The sequence below is a fragment of the Lytechinus variegatus genome, chromosome 6 (genome assembly GCF_018143015.1).
Source record: "Lytechinus variegatus isolate NC3 chromosome 6, Lvar_3.0, whole genome shotgun sequence".
NCBI lineage: Eukaryota > Metazoa > Echinodermata > Echinoidea > Temnopleuroida > Toxopneustidae > Lytechinus > Lytechinus variegatus.
The window spans coordinates 8366559-8391732 of NC_054745.1; the positions used below are offsets into that span (position 1 = coordinate 8366559).

General features: G+C 36.7%; 1 protein-coding gene across 1 annotated transcript in view; it reads left to right on the top strand.

Annotated features, from left to right (window-relative positions):
- The window catches only part of LOC121416782 (EF-hand calcium-binding domain-containing protein 4B-like), a 90800-nt gene that overhangs the window by 59958 nt on the left and 5668 nt on the right, over window positions 1-25174 (top strand). Inside the window, exons 2-13 of the mRNA XM_041610257.1 lie at window positions 2599-2736; window positions 5451-5541; window positions 7268-7354; window positions 11106-11168; window positions 11989-12060; window positions 13135-13250; window positions 14669-14749; window positions 15859-15979; window positions 16799-16928; window positions 18042-18123; window positions 20077-20191; window positions 20595-20696. Coding sequence (XP_041466191.1) covers window positions 2599-2736; window positions 5451-5541; window positions 7268-7354; window positions 11106-11168; window positions 11989-12060; window positions 13135-13250; window positions 14669-14749; window positions 15859-15979; window positions 16799-16928; window positions 18042-18123; window positions 20077-20191; window positions 20595-20696 — 1198 coding nt within the window. The remainder of the gene's footprint in view (window positions 1-2598; window positions 2737-5450; window positions 5542-7267; window positions 7355-11105; window positions 11169-11988; window positions 12061-13134; window positions 13251-14668; window positions 14750-15858; window positions 15980-16798; window positions 16929-18041; window positions 18124-20076; window positions 20192-20594; window positions 20697-25174) is intronic.

Consider the following 25174-nt stretch of genomic DNA (forward strand, 5'->3'; position numbering starts at 1 on the left):
CGTATAGGCCAAAATATACAAACAACCGTTCCATATCTCCTTGTATTTGCAATTCTGTATAAGTATTGCAAACAGTGCTTGTGCCACGATCTACGACTCCTGAATTATTTATGATAAGAACCGCAGCGAGATTTTGTAGGTCAATTATGCTAATTATCAGTCCCTGAATTGCTCTTAACATTGAAGTAGTAAGAATCAGGTCGTATAATTCATGTCCCGTGAATTTCAGTTTCCTTTCCCCAGGGGCCCGTTGCAGAAAGAGTTGCGTTTAAACGCAAGTCAAAAAATCAATCGCAAGTCAAAAATGCGCGCTGTTGATTGGTTGAAAATCAAGTTGCGCATGATTTTTAGAGTTGCGTTTGATTGCAACTCTTTCTGCAACGGACCCCAGGTTGATATAGATATATGTTTCAATTAAATATTTCATTTTCTATTACGAATGACTATGTTGGAAAAAAATACCCAGCAAAGCACGTCTGAAATTGTTAAGGTTTTGAAATGTGAATTTTATTCGACTGATCTTAGGAAAGTATTTCATAGCATGCGTTGAACTTAATTACTTATTTTTTTTTATAATGATCAATATATCATTAATGTTCTATATATAGTGAGCCTAATGTATTTTTTGTATTCCTTTATGTCGTATGTAACTTTTAAATCCTACTCAGTTCTGGTAATGGTGCATTTTCTTGATTCAGTTCTTAAAGTCTTAAACAAACATGACCCCGGATCCAGGGTTTTTTTTTTCCTTTTTTTTGCATTTTCATTGCAAGTAATGGCTCAAAAATGTTTTTTTTTGGAGCTGGGCCAATTTGTTTTCCATTTGTTTGCGGTGGTGCACGCACCCCCTGAATCAGCGTTGAACATTGTCTCCTGAATCGTTCGTCCCATATTCCATACTTGAAAAATATGTAAATACATCAAAATTAAAAAAAAGTGAAAGGAAGAGTGCATGGTTGATTGTTTTAGTACTACACTGGGTTAAGTTTTAGGGGATGAAAATGCACATTCATGATGAAAATATTCAATTCCTGCGTAAAATACCGAGACCAGTTATAAGGCAATTCAAATTTGAAGGAGATCATACACTTTCTCTGCGATTTATGGTCTTTGAAGTCTCTGAGTGCATTAAAATGTAATATCGACCTGATATATCAACAAGATATGCTGCTTGACTGACTCCATGATGGATCACTCGTTAGTTATTTATTACTATAACACGCTGCTTGAGTCAACCCATGAAGCATCCATAAAATCCATATTTATGAATACATGCATATTTGGATGGATCTTGAGTGAAATGGGATATAAATACATGATATGAATTATTTATTAATATTACATAGGCTATGTAGATTCGAATCAGTGATAGGTCAATACGCCATCACGTGACCATAGCTGCGAGGATCGCATTTGTTATATTCTAGGTTTTGACGTCACCTCAGGGAATATACTGCGTAGTATTTTCAATTGCGGCGTTATATCCACTAAGGTGACGTCACTCGCTGCATACAAGTTGCGTAGTTTATTTGATATACGCGCTAGTGTTAACGCGTCGATTGCATGAAGAACGCGCTTGATGTATTTTCCAAAAAAATATATTATGACGTAGATGGATCAGAGCTGTAGCAAGAATTTCGCTTTTGAACCAGATGATGAATGCAATTTCTGATGGCGAATCCACATATACTATATAATATAACAGATATTGCCTGGTCTATCGTTTTAATAAATAACATTTCAACTCCCCTCCGAAGCTATATTTTTCCCTCGGGATAATATTTTCCCTCAGCGCTGCGCGCTTCGGGCAAAATATATTCCCTTGGGAAAAATATAACTCCGTCGGGGAGAGAAAATGTTATATTCAAACTCTAGGTAGGCAATATCTGTATAATAGTGCCCCCGCCCCCAAAAAATATAAAGAGAGAAATAGGAAATCATGCAGACTTATTCACTATATATGTGACTTTAAAATCATCATTTGAATTCTCTGCAGTAGACACAGCAAAACCTCTGGTGTTGATTTAACATCAGCCCGGAATCTAAATATGTCTACACCAGAGAAGTGCTAAACAACACCAGTTTCGTTTGGTCTAACACCAGATAGGTGTATATACAACACCAATTAGTATTAAAACAGCATCGGTTTGATTCCAAACTGGTGTTGTTTCAATACTTTGATGTGGACATATATACATTTCGGGCTGGTGTTAAATCAACACCGGAGTTTTTGCAGTGCATAAGGGTAGTGTGTGAAAAGGAATAGGGTTGATTTATCCGGTCACTTTAAACTCTTTTTAAAGAACAGTTTAATAATAATTTTCAGAGAGACAGGCCATAGATAACCCTTATTTAAAAAGCTTAGATTTTAATTAGTCAGATCAATGTTAACCAATTGTCTTAAACTGGTAATAATGAACATAAATTTGTAGGCCTCAGATTGGACACATAATTACATTGGTGGAGCATCTTTACCCAATATTTTTTTAGAGTGGTAATTAACCTTGATTTTAATAGCTTTGTCATGAAATAACTATTTGCTTCAATTACTTCATTTTACCTTTTTAACTAAATCTATTTTTTTCTCATACCATGCAGCTATGATGAGCTCTATGAGCTCTGGCAGAAGCTTCGACATGATGAACCAGAACTGCTAGTCACATTCCAGAACTTCCTCAGGAAAGCAGTTTCAGAGATCAAGAAAATCAATGACAGTTGTGATAATGCCGTAAGAAGGTAAGAAATTGCCCTGGGAGGCGGGGGTGGGGGATCTGATGCGCCCGAAGATCATGAAGATCGCAACAACTTCTTAAAACGTGGTTGGTATGCTATAATGTATATATCTGACACAAATTAGTTTCATTTGGGAGAGAATCCTCACTTTTCCGATTTTCAATTATTTTTGTTACCGAAATCCCCTTAATTACACTGATTTTTTTTTAGATTTTGCTTCTCAATTAAACATTCAAAAAGAAAACGAATTAGCCCCTCTCTTTAAACATGCTTCCCTGGCCCCTGCATGGGTGAGATTCTCGTATAGCCATGGTTATTGACCCACTGCCAATTTGAACCTGGTTGTCCCTGTATAAAGCCGATGGCGGTCACACAATTCAGTTGTCAAGTTGTTAACCCTTTTTATGGGGTACTAGATGTGGGTCATTCACCAGATGAAAATTATCCTATTTTTAGGGCACTTTTTTAAAAAATAGATTGTGTTGGGAAAGAGAGGGAAAACAGTCAAGATTTTTCATCCGACCGGGCGAGTGGGATGATCACCTGTGTGAAAGAAACTTTCATGAATTATTCATGAGCACCCCCCCCCCCCCTCGTCACACCGAAAGGCGTACAAATTCGATTGCACTTGTTTAAGTGCAGTGTACATGACAGGTTTTTCCGTAGTATAAGCAACGGTAAACTGCCAATTCGTCTATTGCCTACTCGTCTACTCATCACACGGTCTTACTTCATTTAGTGTAATGCCATTCCGTCCATCAGCATTTCGTCTAACACTCATTTGATCCAATATATCAAACAATTCAAATAATAATAGATCAAATAATTACTTCGTCTAATCGCAAGTTCGTTTGTGACCATTTCGTCTCATAACCAGTTGGTCTAAAACCCATTTTCCCTTTTTACTAATTTCATCAAATGAACACTCAGTCCAATTAAACCAAACGGCATATGGACCTCATGGCTATTGGACCAACTGGTTATTAGACGAAATGGTGAGTGGACACAATTACAATTAAACCATGTGAGTAGTGGACGAACTGATGGTGAAGCAAATAAGAACAGAGTAGGTTATTGGACGAATTGGCATTTGACCAATTGAAAATAAACCGTTAAGCAACTACAAAGAGTGCTTCTCGACGAAAATAAAACAATTGAAGCGGACTATCACACATATTTACAATTTTTAATGCCCGCTGTGAACCCTCGCTTATGAATTGATTTTTGCGTCATTTCTGGATGCCCCGAAAACCTACAGATGTAAAACACGAATAGCGAATTTAGAAGAAAAAAATACGCACCAATTTGTGGGACCTACTGTATTCGAAAAACCTAGATAAATTGCTTACAGTTCGTATAAATACGTTTTATCCTTTTCCCCGGAGGCGTATAGGCCTATATATTTTGGTAGCATGCAGTGAACGCCGAAGTCTATGACATTTATACATGTACTCTATAATAGGTTTCTTTACAGAGGTTATAAATGGAGTTTTGACTTGCGATCCAGAACCAATCTTAGCACGCAGCAAATGTATTGAAAATGCAAATAAAATCATAATGAAAACAAGTGAGGTCTTTGTCGAAAATTGATGGATCGGAATAACAAATCGTCCAACGTTTTGGAGCTGACCATAAGTTGAATATTTTTCGTCTGTCTATAGTCACGGACGAAACAGCTGTTTTTATTCAACAACCCTGGACAAAGACTCACTACCATGAAAGGTTTTTTACAATAGATTATCTACTCCCCAGACTAAAGTTTGCGTAGCTGTTGCGAAAAAGTCCCTATTGAAATTGGATTCTAAGGCAGTAATGTCATTCAAACCCGAATATTAAAATTTCACGAAAATGTGGGAAATTTCAGGGAAGAAATATGAAATGGTTTTTAGAAAACCTGATAATTACGGAGGGGGGAGGGGCACGCGTATCAACAAAATATTTCCCCTATACTCTACATGTAGATATAATATTTAGTCGATATTATTATGTTTTTACATCGCTAACTGATTTAGATCACCTCTCGACCTACTGTAAAATATACCAAAAACTAATCAAGCATTTTTAGATTTCATAAAGGTCGCCAAATTCTTGAAAATTTGATTGATTTGGGGATTGATTTTCTAGCAGTTAAATGTATGAGTCATAGAAACATTGCTCAAATGCGTGTTTACTGAATCCAAACTTTTGCACCAATCTCAATAATGATAATAACAATAGTTTTATTTACCCAGAGTAGTCACTTCACTTTGGAAACTTCTTATCATTACCCTTCTTCATTCTAAATGCTGAGTGCATAGTAAGAAGGAAGAAGGTACCATTTTTAAGTCTTTGGTATGAATCAGCCGAGGATCGAACCCACGACCTCCTGTTCAGGAGGCGGACGCTCTACCACTGACCCACTATGCCCGGTTAATAACTAATGTCAACATTGACAGTCTTACTTTGTTAACAGATTATTCATGTAATAAGGGACATTTTTTTCCGGTTTCTCTCGGAATAACGTCAAATTTAGCTCGGTTATAATAATTCGGTAACAATTATGCTTGCTTATCGAGCGCCTTACATTTATCGAAAGTCACTTGGTGCTCTACATACAGTAATGCAGTATAGTTACCAAGCATGATTCGTAATGACAGTACGGATAATGCTATTTCGTTGTATTAACTTTATGTCTTAAAGCATTCCTTCGGTAATAATTTTTTTTTATTGATATTCAGTAAAAATGGTATCCATGCCGATGACATGAGGAGACTGTATGAAGAAATGGAACAATTACTTACACAAGAAAGAGAGACACTGAGAAGAAAGGTATGTAATCTATTCAACCCAGGGGCGGACCCAGGATTTTTTAAAAGTTTCCCCAAGGAAATTTTGACAAGAACAGAAAATATTACAAGGGGGGCACACTTGTGCATGAACGACACATTTACATTGAAAATATTGACTATGACCCTCAAGAGGGGGGGGGGGGGTTACGGGCAGGAAACGCCCCCTCCCATTGGATCCGCCACTTATTCACATAGCACAATGTTTAAAGGTCAAGTCCACCTCAGAAAAAATGTTGATTTGAATCAATAGAGAAAAATCAGACAAGCACAATGCTGAAGATTTCATCAAAATCGGATGTAAAATAAGAAAGTTATGACATTTCAGAGTTTCGCTTATTTTTAACAAAATAGTTATATGGACGAGCCAGTAACATCCAAATGAGAGAGTCGATGATGTCACTCACTCACTATTTCTTTTGTTTTTATTGTTTGAATTATACAATATTTCAATTTTTACGAATTTGATGATTAGGACCTCCTTGCCTGAAGCACAAAATGTTAAAATAATGGAATTCCACGTGTTCAGGGAGAAATGAAGCTTCATTTCACATTTTTATGTCATTTTGTAAGCTTGTAATGGTAACGGAGATATCTTAGGTAAGGAAAATAATGATTAGTTGCTGGATTAAAAAAATAGTTTTGCTCTTTTTGCTCGTGGCTATTTTGCTAATTTTCTTCATTGTTCCGCCCTCGTTATTTTATACTCATTGTGCCACTAACTACTAGATATATTGAAACATTATTATTGAAGGTTTAACGGTAATCACCATGTATGTAGTCCTGAATAGGACTGTTTGTTAGTCTTTCTTGCTGAACACGCTGGTCGAAACGTCGATAACAGTTCTTTTCAGAGCTAACATACAATAAAGAAAGAATAACAAACAGTCCTCAGGACTTCATACATGGTGTTTACCGTAAAACCTTCAATGAAAAATTATTGTTTGTGTTTTTTATATATATATCTGAACAAAATTGTTGAATTTATCGTTTTGATTTTTTCTATTATCCTTGACATCCTATAAATAAAAAATAATGGTCATTGGATTGTGAGCAATTTCCTGTTAAGTTCCATTATTTGTTAACATTGCATGTGGCGAAGGATTTCGTCCAGACCTTATTTTGTCCGGATATAGTGGTTAAGTGGTAGAGCATCGAGGGTTCGATCCCCAACAAAGTTATAATAAAAAAATTGACCTTTTGCATTCTAGTCAGGGGCAGGACGTTGTAAGGCGACCCGATTTCAGAATAAAATTTAGTAGAATTTGATGCTAACATTGAGACTTAGAATGTCTATGAAATGTTCTAAATCATCGTACGAATACCTATAATCAAATCTGTGACTATGCTTTCACCCTTCTTAGAATAAAAGCGAATTTAATATCTAGTAATGACGTCACAGCGGTCGTACAATTGGCTACGATTTGAAACTAATTTGGCCTGTACTCCGAAATAAAGGCTTGCAATCCTTCAAAATGGTTATATTAGTATTCTTTCAATTAATTTAAACCTCAATAAAATGATATGTTCAATTCACATTTTCAGAAAATAGGCAAAATGCGATTTGTTCCAAAATCGGATCGTGGGCAGTCGGACGGTGTGCGATGGCCTGCAGTTTACAGAATGGTAATAAAATAATGATGATTATGTTATGCAAGGTGCGCTGGGAGAAAATTTCAAAAGATTTTTGTTTGTTTCATTTGACGCAGTATCGACAAGAAATGGAGATGGAACTAGAAAGACTGATGGATGAAAAAGATCAGGAGGTTCACGATCTTATAGTTAGAAAACGAGAGGTAAGATGTCATGGAATATTTCATATATATATATATATATATATATCTGTCAGATCTTAAACAAAATAAATTTGGCCCCTTTTGTCATATCTAGCCCCATGAACATTTTGGCTTATTGTGCTACTGATGTCCTTAGACTCTTTATCAATCGACTGAATTTTCCGAGCCACTACCTTTAAAGAAAGAAAAGAAAAACGCTTTCAATAATATATCAGTACTGTCTGTACTATATTTACTACAGTTTTCCATCCATAATAATTGATGTTATCACTTTATGCGATCCTATAATCACCAAGACTCCGACTGCCTGGTCGCTTACCCCTTCAATAATATATATCAATTACACGAAATCCGTGACTTGAATTCAAAACGTGCCTTGCCTGTTTTTATAACCATCGCCTTTGCTCTCTCTGGGATGCCGCCATTTTGAACGCGGCTCCCGCTTACTACATAGCATTCCCCTGCAGTCGCACCAACCAAACCGACTCCTGACCGATCAAAGCTATCACGTTATTTCCAATGGCGTGTCATCGGTCGGTGAGTAGTCCTTTTCGTCGGTGAGACTGTTGTAGAAGGCTAATTGAAAATGGCCAATATCTTACAGCACAACGTAGACTATAAGGAATCTGGCATTTTAACCGGCGTCATAATTAGGGCATCAATTTGAATTTAATGAAAGTAATTGCAAATTTGCAATTGGAGTTCAAATGATTAGTTTCCCCTGTACAGTAAACTTCAATTTGCACTTAGATTGGAACAAAAAGTAGAAAAAAATCTTGCTACGATTTTTGTATTATTACAAAATACACACAGATGTCATATTCTCTTCACATTTTAATTTTAGTCACGGGGTGTTATGGTGCATATTTTCCGAACGGGGGGGGGGGGGGGGGGGGGATGACGGTTGTGAAATGTCATTACCCCTGGTGAAATGGCATTTTTGGGAGTGTTGTTAGTCTTCTCCATGTAACAGTAATTGGATAAGAGCTAGCTATACTTGTCCGGGGCTCGATCACTGACCAAGGCACTAGTGCCATTGATCAGGCGTTTAATAAAAATAGCTCTTGATTTCTACAATAAAATTTATTTATTTGATAAATAAAACTGCTAACTATTTAGTGCCAACAATGTATACATCCCGTATTTACGCGACGGACCAATTTTTATTTATTTTTTCACATACCACCACACCTAAACACAATCAAAAAAACTTGAGCACGTTTGACAGAGAAATGGTTATAAATGATAGGCCTATCATGAATATACGCTTCCGGTCTGTATATAATTCAAGGAGGCTGGTTTGTTTACTCATTTGACTCCTGTTTCTGAAACGCTGTCTTCTTCTTCGCCATGTTCATTGTCAAAAGTGATGAAAAATAATCGATGTCTCATGCTGATATCACAACGATGCCTGTAGAACTAAACGTTTTCCATTTACAAATTTGCCCCGCTGGAGTAAGAAAAATATCGACTTCTGTCCGGGGCACGTTTGGTATTTGAACATGAATTCCCCGTGCGGATTGGCGTTGACGTTCGCACAGCGCGCCAAACGTGGTTCTCGAACTGCGATCGATAGCTAGGGAGGGATATCGATTGTCTGCCTGCAAGTTTTTGAGTGATTGAAACGCGTCCCTTTTCTTCTAAAAAGTCCCTGAGCGGTTGAACATACCGTCTTGTCGATGTTTGATTTTGCAGTCATACCCGTGCACCCGACCCTAGAACGATCAAAATTATTATACGTTCATTCGAATGGCATAAAATCGGTCGAGATAGAGTCGGTTTTACTTGTAATTGATTTGAGTTATTGTATTTAAACACAATAGCTCCTGATCAGCCAATAGCTGGTTTCCAAATACAAATGTAGTTAAACATGTGTATAATATTCCCTAAAGGGAAACGATAAAAGAGGCCATTATAGACAGGTTAGCGGCCATCTTGGATTTACCATGTATTGTAGATACTGCAATATATGGGATAGCCAGTAGACCTCTTTGTTTTTGATGAGTTAAGTTTTTAAATATACTTTATGAAATGTAAGCGCTTCAATCCACTAAATACTTATTATTGATTGTGTAATTGTCATTTTCAGAGCAAGATTCTTGTTGATATGTAGCTGCATGCGCAATGTATATACACATACATAAGCAAGACAAAGCATGATATATCATAACAAAGTAAAATAATGTAAGTAAAACAAAAAACAATATACATAAAGCAAGGGGGTGGGTGAAACAAAACAGAAAAAAATACAAAACATAATAGAAACAACATGAACAAATTGAATAGGTAAAAAGGGATGATCAAGATTTCAGGGCCCCGTTTTACAAAGAGTTACGATTGATCCAATCAATTATAACTTTAAGAAGATCCATTAGTGTCATAATTTTTTTTCAACAGGAAATTTGCAAAATGTCCTTTGTAAACAAAGGGGAAAACTCCAAATTATCTAGAAAACGATGAATTTATGAATATAAATCACATCAAATAATATTTTGAACAACCATGCATTTATAATAATAATATAGGATATTTATATTGCGCACATATCCACCTTGTTAGGTGCTCAAGGCGCTCCTATATTACCCGGCTAAGCTAGGCGTTCATAGCGCACACAACTTCTTAAGGAATTACTTCCGGTACCCATTTACCTCACCTGGGTTGAGTGCAGCACGTTGTGGATCAGTTTCTTGCTGAAGGAAACTACGCCATGGCTGGGATTCGAACCCACGACCCTCTGTTTCAAAGTCCGAAGACTAATCCACTGGGCCACAACGCTCCACGTTATAAGATGGCGACCTTGCTGGCTTTCCATAGTTATTATTGATCAGATCAATCGTAAGTCTTTGTAAGACTGGGCCCAGGTCGGAGCTGACGAGAATAAAACATGTATCGTTTGTCCAGAGTTATGGACGAAACTACTGTTTTTGATTCACTGATTTTAGACACAGACTGCTTTGTCTTAAAGGGATTTGGACAATAGATTTACTACGTTCTAGAAAGCGTCTACGTAGATATTGATGTGCACATTTAGCACTTACAGTGCAGTCACTATACAAGCACTGTAAGTGCTAAATTAGCACTTCATTTTTTACAGTGTAGTGCTTGCGAAGAATCCCTTCTGTAGCATACGGGTGTTTCAATTTACTAACACTCCGATTTCAGGCACTTCTGTCACCCCTTTTCCCCATTAACTTTTGTACACGTAGCAAATATTCACTCGTGTCTCATGTATTTTTCATCAAAAAAGAGGCGTGGCCAAATTGCATGCCTATGTTTGATGAAACATGTATATATCTAGCTACGTTACGTTTAGTTATTTTGTCCCAACTCAAAGGAGAATTCGCCGTGGGGTATGTTTCACTGTTAAAGTTGTTCTCAGCCAACCAGATGCAAGAATTTCAGTTACCTATCATAACTAGCCAGTGAAAATCACTGACCATTTAGCAATAGTGACAATCAATAATCAAAATCGTTATAGCTCATCGGCTTTTGGGGAGTGGACCTTTTATGAACAAGTTAAAATAGGAAGAGAACTGACAAAATTGAATAATGTTTAGTGATAGTTCTGAATTAAAATCAACCTGACAGAGGGCCAAAATTTAGTAATCCTGGAATTGGCTGAATGAGGGGGAACGATCGTGATATCCTCCTATTGGTTGAATTCCTATCACAGTTGATATTTATTCAATTTACGTGGTAAAATGATGACTGGGTCATCTTTATAAAAAAAACTTTTATCATTGATTTTCAGCTTGAGTTGTCGCTTCAAGAACTAGACAAGAAGGAGAAAGAAAAGCACACGCACAATAATCAGGTATGTTAAAGAATTTTATTCAGTTTTAGTATTCCATAAACTATATCATGACAAATGAATGAGGTATAGATCCACTGCATATTCATTGAATTTGAATAGAACAATACTCCGGATTGAAGGGATTGATTTTTAGTCAATTGAATTTGATAAGAAATGGTACAAGTTTCATCGATAAATGTAACTTGTAAATTGACCTAAGGCTTTTGCCACCATAGCCTCAATCAGAACATTGGATTTTATTTGCTTTATTCGGCTGTTAAATCTTGTTACGCGAGGTTACTGCAACAAAGTTTAACACGATACTGATTTTTTTTCTTATGAAACGGAACATAGATTGTTTTCTGTTGAATGAAAGTTAGTAAAACATGTAAAGTTAAACAAATCTGAATTGAACTTTTCAGAGAATCAAGAAAAGTTGATTATATTTATATGGATGGCACTGGATATAAATCCGAGAAATTTAATTTGTATCTATATCCGAGTTGAATTGTATTAAAGTGAATTTGATTGAACTGGATATTCATCCTCCCCTACAAAAATATGTTTTGATTGAGCTGATCAGCAGCTAATTCGAAACTGTAATGAAGTAAATTGAAATAATACGTTGAGGACTGAATCTAAATAAAATCTATTCTTCAGAAAAGTTATGTAATTGAACCAAATTTGAATCAGAATGAAATGATTTTCCTTGGTTTACGTTGCATCGAACTAAAGCTCTACTGAATTGATCGGAACTAATGAACAAATCAGCGTATATTTTTTTAATGAACTAAATGTACTCATCAAAATGTATTGCATTGAATACTTTTTTCGTTAATAGCTTGAACAGATGGTCATGGAGCTTAGCAGACACGAGGCTAACATCGTAGCTGAAAATGAGGGACTTGTTAAGGTTTGAATTTAATTCCCCCTCTCTTTCTTGATACTTCTTTCTACCTCTCCTATCCTTCTATTTCTCGATCTCCCCCTTCTGGCTACAACTTTCTAGCTGAGGCACGTTTTTCGTTTCATTCCAATTTGTTTTCATATTTATCATTGACATTTGATTGAATTAGAAATAACGCAGCAACAATCATACCTAACTATTAAATAATTTACAACTACTGAGAGGTGTTCAATAACCTAATAATGATTGAATTAATTCAAAGAAATACGATGGGATCTATATAAATACACAAGTCGCATAAAAGCACCCCACTAATAAATAAATTTGAACAATCCTTATGAATAGCCATCATTAAAAACTCATCTCTTTCGTACTATGTAGTTTTTAAAATATTACATTTAATTAATTCATTGTAAGCGCTTTGGGCCTAATGGGAAAAGCGCAGTACAAATAATAAGTAATAATAATAACCATATTCCAAAACCATTTTTAGCTCCCGTAAATTAGCATTCTGTAATGTATCTACCTCATCCCTCCCTTTTTATCATATTAAACATCACAAATATTCGATTGATGTTGATATTTCGTCACTATCACACATTTCGTATACTCCTTTTTACCATGTTTACATACCTCTTCGAGTGAATACATGCACTCAAAAAAGGAAGTGCTAATTTAGCAGTTCCAGTTAGTGACTGCACTACGAGTGCTGATTTTCTAGTTTAAATTTTAACTAGACAATTAGCACTCGTAGTGCAGTCACTATACAAGCACTGGATTTTTTATAGTGTGTATAGTCAAATAGTGACGGGTTTTCCAAGGAAACCGTTCTGTATGTGGTCGTGCGCATGTGATTATACGCCATGTACGCGTGAGGAGTTGGTATGCGTGTGAGGGTGTGTGTGTGTGTGTGTGCGTGAGGGTGTGTGTGTGAAATTATTTTATTTACGAACTTTAGATGATGACGAAGCTTCTATTAATCCATCCACTCATGCAATATATTTCTATTTAAACCCCTACTAATACTAGTAGAACGACTTGTGTTTGCATTTATTTTCAAAATCGTTTCCGATCTTTCAGGAGAATTCGCAGCTTCGATTTCGTCTAGACCAATCTTTGGCCGGTCTGAATGAAACTCAACAACTCTGCCTTCAACTTCAGGAAGAGACCGAACGAGAGAGGGCGTTCATCGAAAGGTATGTCGGCAGGTAATAAATGTTTTAGTTAGAAATCACTTTCACGGGTTGTTCTACCGATATGGACCAATTTTCTATTTAATATTTCAGACATTTCCCTTCACATTCCACAGAAAATATATAAAAATCGATATATCAAAAATTTTATATTCAAATATTTATTTTCAAACATGAACATGTTAGATTTGGTAACGATAAACTCTGAAAAAAAAGAAGTAAGATAATATTTGACTCTTTATTAGATAAACACTTGAAACTTATACCACGCGTAAACAGTATCCATCATTTTGAAAATGCGTTGATTCCACCGACCACAACTCGTTATGCTCTTGACCCCCCCCCCCCCCCCCCCAAAAAAAAAATGCTACAGTTTTGGGTCGAATAATCCCTGCTAGATCCAATCGATATTTCTGTCGAATCAATATAACCATAATTCTGAAATGAAAAATCACTATTTTATACGTGTTGATAACTGTCACTTGCCTTTATTGGGAATATCCCGGGAAGGATGTTTGTCATGACAGGATAAAAGACAGAAAATAAAAAGGCTGTTCAATTTAATTGACAAAAATCCGTATATACCTTGACTTTCATTCTACTTCCCGTTCCCGCTAACTCCAACCTCACAATCAGGGCGAGATTATTTGAATGCAGCAATGGATGTAATTTTAATTTAAATTATACTTTTAAAAAATATAAGAATAAAGAAGAAATATTTAATTCATCAAAGTACATTTTTTCATATTTAAAATGGTTATATCGGTCAAAACAACCCTATCACTTTGCAACCCACTTTTAGTTTATTTAAGTGAATGTAATGGTAGACTGGTAGTTATATATTGCATGAGTTTTGTAGGAATGTTAATTGAATGTTTCACCTCATATCACACAGTGAATTGGAAGAAAATAAATGTTTATTTGAAAAAAGAACTAGTCTGATGAATGTTTTATTGTGTTTCAAACGTTCGTATAGTCTGAAAGTAATTATATGTGTATTGCACAGTGTTAGTTCTAACTGAGAAATCTGTCTGTATTTGGGTTTGATATTTAGCTGGTTAAAAGTCGAGATACATCTTTCAACGGTAACCTAGCCAATTAAATTGGCACGTTCAACGATGATAACGATGGTGGTAATAATAATGATAACAGTACTACTACTAAATGCTCTTATGCAACTTATGATAATGATGACAATAATGATAATGTAACAAACAAAATGATAGTTATAATAATGTTGATGATATTTATGAGGATCATAATTATAATAATAATAACAAGAAAAAAGAAGATAAGAAGAATAATAACTTTACGACTGGTGATCCTTTCTTACGGTAAATGATGAACTTGATAAAACACCGCCCTAATTTTTTTTTTTTCGAAAGATCTCCCCCTAACGAAGTTAATTACCCCCTTTTCAGAGAGTACGCCGAAGCAGTCAAGGAACAAGACAGAAAATCACGTGATAGACATAACCTTGAACTTCAACTAGAGAAATTAAGGTAAAGACGTATGGATTTTAATATCATGCTTTTAGATTTTTTTGATTAAGTTTGTAGTATATGGTCTTTTAATGAGGTACCTTTCATTATGTCAAGAAAATATTCTTTACGAAATTACTTCAAGACAAAATACCACAAAAAAACGAGGAAAGTTAATATACCACCCCTCAACAACAAAATAAAACATTGGTGAAACTGGGACCATATATTTGGCAGGTGAAGGTAGCATGTTTGATTGGTCGAGTATCATGAATATGAAATTAGAAAATACAGGATTTCACATTTTATTGAAATTGCTATCAAGTCACAGGCTTGGCTGCAATGTCCTAGCGCGCATTTCGTGAAATACTTGTCAGATATTTTATCCGATAGTTACCATGGTAACAGTGATTCTCAGCCAATCATTTTCAAGGAAAGTTGTCAGACTTGACAACTTGTCGGATGAAGAAAATGTCGATGAAACGCTCCCCTACTTGTCACCTGTGTCTTTGATATCTTATGAAAACAAAGCCCAGAAAAAATTGGAGGCGTCATTTCAAATGTCGAGAATATTCCATCCCATAATGAAGCCCAGAAAAAATGGTGGTGTCATTTCAAATTTCGTGAATGTTCCACCTAAGAACCTATATATTCTCTCCTCATATATTTCTCTCCTCAGGCTATTGGTGTATTTCAGCCACAGAAATCTTGAAATTTCTGCTGGATTCAATTTTTCCCCCTGGCCGTTTTTCCAACCATATGATTAATACTATATAGGGTATTTATATTGCGCATATATCCACCTTGTTAGGTGCTCAAGGCGCTCCTATATTACCCGGCTAAGCTAGGCGTTCATAGCGCACACAGCTTCTTGAGGAATTACTTCCTACCGGTACCCATTTACCTCACCTGGGTTGAGTGCAGCACACTGTGGATCAGTTTCTTGCCGAAGGAAATTACGCCATGGCTGGGATCCAAACCACGACCCTCTGTTTCAAAGTCCGAAGACTAATCCACTGAGCCACAACGCTCCACCTAACCTAAACCTACAACCTAAATCAATTATAAGTATCTTTTTTAAATAACAATTGAAATGTTTGCTTTAAGGATTCTTTATCTCTTATTTTCAGAGAGAAGTATGAACAGTTAGTTGAAGATAATTACAGCGTGAAAGAACCAAAGAGAGTCGGCGTTATGCAGATGAGTCGTGTCAGCTCGTACAGTGATTGTGAATGCGATCAACAGATGCAGGTAATACTATAAATAATAAAACAATTGTACATTTATTTTTTTCATTTCATTTATTCGACCATTTAAAATCAACGTAGTACATAATAATCACACTTATTTATCCAGGGTAGCCATTCTCAGCTGTAAGCTGTTCTACCAGCGGGCCCGCATAACACAATATGTTATTACCACCCTTCTCCATTCTAATACGTCGAGCGCCTAATTCTTTTCTGCTAACATTGTTATAATTCGTTTCCTCAGTATTCATGAGACTGATTTTAGCAAACATGAAATACCGTGTTTCGAGTTACTTAGGTCGTGAATATGTTTTTTAAAAAGACTTGTATAGTAAGTTGCAGTGTCTGCAAATTAATTCCATCTGGGAAATTATAAACTCAAATTATGCCAGTATTCATACCTACATATGGATACTTATGGATGCTTCTGAACGCCTGCGTAATCCTCTCTATTCAGCTCCAAGCTCTGTCTGCTCCTTAGGTTGACCGGATCATGTCCTGGTGGGTCAGCGTCGACTTTGAACTTCACTGGTGCACTTCTCCAATACTTATCCAATCCATTCTCGAAGCTATGGACACTGGTTGCATTAACTAATTCATTACTTAGACCCTTTCAAAGTTTCCTCACTCTTATGTAAAAATATTTCTTGCGTTTCTTAGTGACTGACCTCGCAATGTACAACTTTTTATCACGACCTCTATCATTCACTTGACCTAAATTGGGCACTACCGCCTTGCCAATCGTATGAAAGAATTTGTATGTTTCGATCATATGTCGATCATATTCAGGAATTTAATTTATATTTAATTTTGGCCGCTTCAGTTCCTCCAGTTACGGACGCCGGATCGATGTTTTAAGGTGGTGATGTGCGGGGACTCTGGGGTCGGGAAATCAAGCTTCGTGCAAAGGTTCTGTCATAACAGCTTCTCAGTGAACACACAAGTTACGATAGGTAAGTCATAGAGTACCGAAGCGATGACGTCAGTTACCATGGTGTCATGGCGGCAGGTTCTAAACAAATGAACCTGGCGTATGAAAGCGTGTGTTTCTCATATGAGAAAATGGCTGCTGTCGGAATTTCATCGCTTACAACCTATTTTTCAGACGAGCCAAATATGTGTACAGACGATCGTCAGCTGCGACTCTGTTTAAAACCAGCCCGCCGCCACCATGGCAACTGACGTCACACATCTTTAATCTATTAAATAGGGGTTGTATCATGGTCAGACTGTTTTAAATCTTGTGATTCCACGCCACAAGAGATAAATTTCAATCCAATCCAGCTATTTGTTTCATTTCCGTTGAAGCATATTACCGAGTGATATAAATTAGATACAAAGTAATAACTCGACATTTCAAAGAAAAACAGAAAAGCAGAATAATAAGTGAAATGAATTTAAAATCCTTCAGATATAATGATTTTTTAAAAGTCTTTATAACGTAATTATATTCAGTATTTTAATTAATGTATATTAATATTACCAATCCTATCATTTTTTTCAACATTTTGAATTTCATATTGAGGATATCGACCACTTTCTGTCTTTTGCGTCAACTTCAGTTTCTTGTCCTTTATGGATTGATCCTAGATAATCGTGATTACTAAGCACTCTCTTCCTTTCTTTACTAATACAATCTACTTCTTTCTATTCATTTTGGAGAAGCTTCGCAGATTGATTGTGTACTATTCCGTTCAAAATAGTTATGATGTCCATTCATACGACGACGTTGTATTATTCATCAAATATTGTTTTGCAATATTCGGTGTATCATTTCACAGCAAAAGTTCCCATACGTACGAAATCTTGCTTTCTGTTATTTAAAGTTTTGTACAATTTAGCTAGACTTATAAAATGCGATCTGCCATGATCATTATCATAATCTTGTTTTGTATCGAATTAAATTGAAGTTATTAACAAACTTCATTCATTAACATGAATGTTTTGTTTTAAAATATATACAATGGTAACACACAAAAAACATAATTGTATGTTAATAAATCAGTAATACATCAATACATAGATTGTATTTTTATGTTATTTTCTCTGATATTTTCTGCTACTAGAGATTGGATTCCATATGAAATCACTGGTTCTTGATAATACTGTAGTTTCACTTCAAATCTGGGACACAGCAGGACAAGAAAGGTAAAATACGATGCCGGCCGCGGGAAATGTCACGCCCGTGCTCGCAAACACCCTAGGGCGCTCTTGCGTCTACCCGAGGGGAGAGGACGAGGGTGTCTGCCCCCACCCTCAATCACCCGCGTCCCAATAATAAATTGTAGCGCCAATTGGGTTTTAAGAAAACCCGCTTGCATTCAGCTATTCAAACTATTTAAAATTCTTCAGTAAGATATCCAAGATTTTTTTGCAAACTTCAGTCCCACCTCTCAAAGATGTGCATTCCCATACAACTTAAGTTCCACCTCCCCATGATGTGCATTCCCATACAACTTAAGTTCCACCTCCCCATGATGTGCACCCCATACAACTTTAGTTCCACCTCCCCATGATGTGCACCCCATACAACTTTAGTTCCACCTCCCCATGATGTGCACCCCATACAACTTTAGTTCCACCTCACCAGGATGTGCACCCCATACAACTTAAGTTCCACCTCCCCATGATGTGCACCCCATACAACTTAAGTTCCACCTCCCCATGATGTGCACCCCATACAACTTTAGTTCCACCTCCCCATGATGTGCACCCCATACAACTTTAGTTCCACCTCACCAGGATGTGCACCCCATACAACTTAAGTTCCACCTCCCCATGATGTGCACCCCATACAACTTAAGTTCCACCTCCCCATGATGTGCACCCCATACAACTTAAGTTCCACCTCCCCATGATGTGCACCCCATACAACTTTAGTTCCACCTCCCCATGATGTGCACCCCATACAACTTAAGTTCCACCTCCCTATGATGTGCACCCCATACAACTTAAGTTCCACCTCCCCATGATGTGCACCCCATACAACTTAAGTTCCACCTCACCAGGATGTGCACCCCATACAACTTAAGTTCCACCTCCCCATGATGTGCACCCCATACAACTTTAGTTCCACCTCCCCATGATGTGCACCCCATACAACTTTAGTTCCACCTCACCAGGATGTGCACCCCATACAACTTAAGTTCCACCTCCCCATGATGTGCACCCCATACAACTTAAGTTCCACCTCGCCACGATGTGCACCCCATACAACTTTTGTTCCACCTCACCAGGATGTGAACCTCCCCATGCTCAAACCACCCTACACTCCTGATATAAAAATGCTTTATATCATAAAATGTTGTTTGCCAATCCATTGCTTTCATTTAATTCTCCCTCCACAGTAACACATACATTTAATGTGGATTGATGGAAACGAACTAAAATTGAAAGAAATTCTGTGTATAATATTTTTTGTCACAAATAAAGTTGACATTATAGATTTATTGTACAAACTGAGATGCATATTGCAAAAGAAAGCAAAGTAAAGCGTCGTGTTGTGACGCCATTCCATTCCTTTCATTTAATTCCCCCTCCACATCAACACTTAAATCTTCCGTAGATTGATGGAATCGAAATAAAATTGAAATATATTCTGTATATATTTCTATCACAAGTAAAGTGGACATTTTAGATATATTTTACAAACTGGGATGCGTTTTCCAAAAGAAAGCAAAGTAAAGCGTCGTGTTGTAACGCCGATTTGGTTTTAAGAAAACCCGCTTACATTCAGCTATTCAAACTATTTGAGGTTCTTCAGTAACCCTTTTGGTTGTGCATAATGTAAATTAATGCCCACAGACGTATGGAAGGAGACATTTTATATCGGCTTTTTTAGAGAACCACTAACACCCAAATCCCCAAAGTAAGTTATTCTGACATATGTGGAATAAGTCTTTCTGACTCATCCTTAAATGTTTTTATTGTATTTATGTATTCATATATATTCTTGCGCATTTTCCATTAACATAATCAATATATTTTCTGTTTATTCATGCAATTTTTTTGTTTCCAATGCGGGATCATACAGTCTCTTAAAATATTGCATTCCTAAAAACATGGAGGATACTTTAAAAAATATTGTTGCATCCCATACAGATTTCGCAGCATTCCTCATGCGTACTTCAGGAAAGCCGACGGTGTCCTATTGCTCTACGATATCTCTTGTGAGAAATCGTTCCTCAATGTACAAAGCTGGATCGCTAGTATTAGGGTAAGTTTGAGTACACTTGCAGCCCAAAAATCAAGACCGAATCGTCATTGTAATCATTTTAATAAACAATCAGAATTACTCTCTCGTTAGTACGAAATGGATATGATACTTCCCTCTTTCTAGCAGAATTAAAAAGCAGAATTATCTGAATAACAAGGGTGATAGATCGTACTCCCGTGGGACTACCTTGCCTATATAACAGATCATTGCAGAGCTTGAGATGTTGGAAGGTTGAACCCCTTAAAATCATAAAAAGTGATCGCAAGACAGTCTTTGTTCTGCTCTAATCTAACTCAAGTTAAAGCTAGATCAAATATGAACCACTCATGTGTAGATTTACAAGGTCCACTGTTGATGTCACATTCATTTTTTTTCTCATTTTTTGGTCATCAATATATTTTAGGAGCACGATGACAACGCTGTTATCATGCTGACGGGAAACAAAGAGGACCTCGCTTCGCCTTACCGGGAAGTTCCTCGGGACGCCGCTCTCAAAGTAGCGAGGGTAAGAACATTGTCTTTCATTCATATTCATATCATTTGCGATATAATTAGACTGAAGCTATGTTTACAGGGGTAGTTTACCTTGACGTTATTTTTATTCGGATCAAAGCAGAAAACAAGAAAATCTAAGCTGAATGCTTTCTAAAGTCCGTTAGATTGAATGTTTACTTGTTAAGTTGTTTCTTTTGTGAACTACTTTTCTTGTAATTGGATGTTTTCTTTAAAAATTGATGTCTTTCATCCTTCAAAACGAAAGGTGATTCTAATCAGACTTAGAAAAAACCGTCTTTTCGCACAGGTAATAATGATTATGGTGATACACTTCTTTTTTTTAAATGAAGATATCTATACAACTATACAGGAATAGGTATTATTCTACTTCGCTACTACTTGTAATTGATAACATAGAAGGACGTTTTTCGAAAAGTACAAAGTCAAATTATCAGTTATTAGAAACTGATTATATTCTTTTATATTATTATTTCCTGAATACCTACTAAAGGAATGGTAGGGACTACTGACTGCAATATATAATGATATGTGTTCATGTACTGCAACAAATAACAATAAAAATTTTTTTATTTAAATTTCCTTTTTTTTATTACAGGAAATAATTATACATAAATAAAACAAATAATGATCTTACATAAATCTCTTGAAGTGTCCGATGTAAAATCCCGAAGTGATGATACTATATCCAAGTAATAATCCAAATGATAAAATCCCAGTTGACTGGCGAAAATTCACAATGATGGCGATGATGAAACTGATGTTGAAGTCCGATGAATAATAAGAGTCACTGCAACGAGTTGAAATGTCCGTGAAGACGATGTTGATGATGATTAACAGTCAATTTCAGCAATCCATGGGTTGAAGCGTGTTCATTGAACAGGTTGATGATGTTGATGATCTCGATGAGAACTGATAATTTCTCAAAATAACTGCAAACAGTTCATTGATGCATAAACTGCTCTGATCTGATCTGGTGAAGTGATCTCATATGATGTGATGGTGTGATCTCCTGCTCTCATATGATGTGATGGTGTGATCTAATATGATGTGATGATAATCTTGAAGAATCCGCCAGCTTTATATAGTTTGCAGCTATTCTTCTAGAACTCACTATTAAGGAAGGTTCTAGCATTTTCTTTAAAAAAACTTTCTCCTTTCAGGAGCAGTCAAAATCCAGAACACTCTTGAATGACCTCATTGAAATCAAGAGTGTCAATAGCATAGCTAAGCCTATTGTTCCTAATCTCTATTCAGAAATAACAATACAACTCCTTGACCTTTTAAATAGGCAAGGCCTGCATAATAAAAAGACATCTGGAAAGTTCTTACAAACATGCTGTGGAATGTACTTGATCATTCTAGGCTATTCTTAAAGAGGAAATAACTAATAGATTAATGTAACTGCTTTCACAATTCTTCTACAATTATTCTTATATATAACACCTCCCCCACCGGGAAAAAGAAAGCTTTACCGTAGTAAAGGTTTCTTTAAGATTACTTTTTCTTTTAACTGTTCAAAGTCATCTTGATAAATCATTTACAGTTATCGTGTACAAAGATATAGTACTTAACGAACATGTTAAAATAAATGAACATCAAAGATGTTTTCTTCAAATGACACACTTGGTCAAAATCATGAATAATTTCACTTTTTATACTCTTGAAAGAGCATCAGCAATTACATTATTCTTTCCCTTTATGTGTACAATTTTCAAAGGGAATGGTTGGAGCATTAGGCTCCATCTATACAGTCTTTGATTCTTTGTTTTGAATTTCTCCAAAAACACAAGAGGATTGTGATCTGTATAGACTGTAATCTCTCCATTGGTTAGATACACCTCAAACTGCTGAAGGGCTAGTACGAGACTCAGGGCCTCTTTTTCAATAGTTGAATACTTCTTTTGAAACCGATTGAGTTTCTTAGAGAAGTAGCACACTGGTTTTTCGATGCCTTCTTCATCTTCTTGGAGCAATACTGCTCCTACTCCAACATCACATGCATCAATTGCTACTTTGAATGGCTTTGTGAAGTTTGGAGCTGCCAAAACAGGCTCATTCACCAAAATGGCCTTTAATTTCTCAAACGATCTTTGACATTCGTCAGACCAAACATACTTCACTTTTGCCTTCAGCAGGTTTGTCAGAGGACTAACCACAGTACTGAAATTTGGAACAAATTTCCTGTAGAAGCCACTCATACCTAAGAATCTGAGCAATTCTTTCTTAGTTGTGGGAATTGGGAAGTCTAAGATAGCTTGTATCTTAGCTTCTTTTGGTAGCACTTGCCCTTGACCAACCACATGACCAAGATATGTGACCTTTGCCTTGGCAAATTCACTTTTCATCAGATTCACTACTAGATTGGCTTTGTCCAGCCTGTCAAACAGTGCTCGCAAATGATTCAGATGATCATTCCAAGTATCACTGTATACTAGGATGTCGTCAATGTATACGACACAATTGTCAAGTCCGGCAATCACTTGATTTGTCAACCTTTGGAAGGTTGCTGGTGCATTTTTCATTCCAAAAGGCATGACTTTGCATTGAAACAAGCCTTCAGGTGTGACAAAGGCTGATATCTCTTTGGCTCGGTCAGTCAGTGGCACTTGCCAATATCCTTTAAGCAAGTCTATCTTTGTGATATAGGCAGAATTTCCAACCTTATCAATACAATCTTCTAACCTAGGAATTGGATACGAGTCAGTCTTAGTTACTGCATTTACCTTTCGGTAATCAATGCAAAATCTCTGAGAGCCGTCTGGCTTTGGAACCATTACAATGGGAGAACTCCAACTACTCTGACTCGGTTCGATTATGTCATTATCTAACATAAACTGTATTTCCTTATTCACCATTTCCAACTTGCTTGGATTGAGCCTATAAGGATTCTGTTTGATAAGTCTTACATCACCTACGTCTACATCATGTACAGTTAAAGGTGTACGACCTGGTTTGTCTTTACATACATTTTCATATTCTCTTAACAGGCCAGATATATCATTTCTCTGATCTTCAGGCAGGTGTTTTAATGCCTCATCCATTTTTCCTAACATCTCTGAGTTAGACAACTTTACACCACATGGTTCGTTCTTAGATACATCTGTATAAGACAATTCATTATCTGTCTTTTCATAGCATTCTTCTTCATGTACATCTACATGTTTTTCTTCTTTGACCTGTGTTGTACCTATTGGCTGACTAGCCTCTCGCTCAAAGTATTCTTTTAACATGTTTACATGACAAACTCTTTGAGACTTTCTTCGATCAGGGGTACTGATCACATAGTTGACATCATTCAATTTCTTTTTGACTATGTAGGGACCACTAAACCTAGCTTTCAAGGGCTCACCTTGCAAAGGCAACAACACTAATACTTTGTCTCCAGGCTTGAAACTTCGCTCTTTTGCATTTTTGTCAGCTTGAGCTTTCATTTTTCCCTGCGACTCTTTCAAGTGTTCCTTAGCCACATCACAAGCTTTTGAGAGCCTTTCTCTAAACTTTGACACATAGTCTAGAAGGTTTACATCATCATCCTGAACCATAAACCTCTCTTTGATAAGCTTTAGAGGACCCCTAACCTCATGACCATAGACCAATTCAAATGGACTGAAACCTGTGGACTCATTTGGGGAATCCCTAGTTGCAAACAGTAGGACTGAGATCCCTTTATCCCAGTCATCGGGATAGTCTTCACAATAAGCCCTAATCATGGTCTTCAAAGTCTGATGATAGCGTTCTAACGCTCCTTGGGACTGTGGGTGATAAGCAGAGGATTTGATCTGCTTTATTCCCAACTCCTTCATAACTTGCTGAAATATTCCTGACATGAAATTTGACCCTTGATCAGATTGAATTTCCTTCGGCAGACCGTACCTAGTGAAAAACTGTACTAACGCCTGCACCACTGTCTTTGCAGTGATACTTCTCAAAGGTATCGCCTCTGGAAACCGTGTAGACAAGTCCATAATCGTCAGGAGAAATCTGTGACCCGACCTCGTTCTGGGTAAGGGTCCGACACAATCAACAAGAACCCTAGTAAAAGGTTCATCAAATGCAGGAATGGGTATCAATGGAGCAGGCTTGATAGAAGGCTGTGCCTTACCAATAATCTGACATGTGTGACATGTCTTACAGAAATGCACAACATCTTTGTGCATCTTAGGCCAATAGAAATGCCTCATAATTCTATCTTCTGTCTTCCGAATACCGACATGACCTGCCATAGGTAACTCATGAGCCATTTTCAGAATATCTGTGCGGTAACAAGGAGGAACTACAACCTGGTGAATTATACACCAATCTTCATCAGCTGGTCTCCGGAGAGGTCTCCATTTCCTCATCAAAATGTCATCTTTGACATAAAAGCACTCAGGAACCTTATCAGCCTCAGCCTCAGAACATGCTTTCTGTGACAAGCTTTTTAATTCTGGGTCTGCCTGTTGTGCCTGTACAAGGGAGGATTTACTA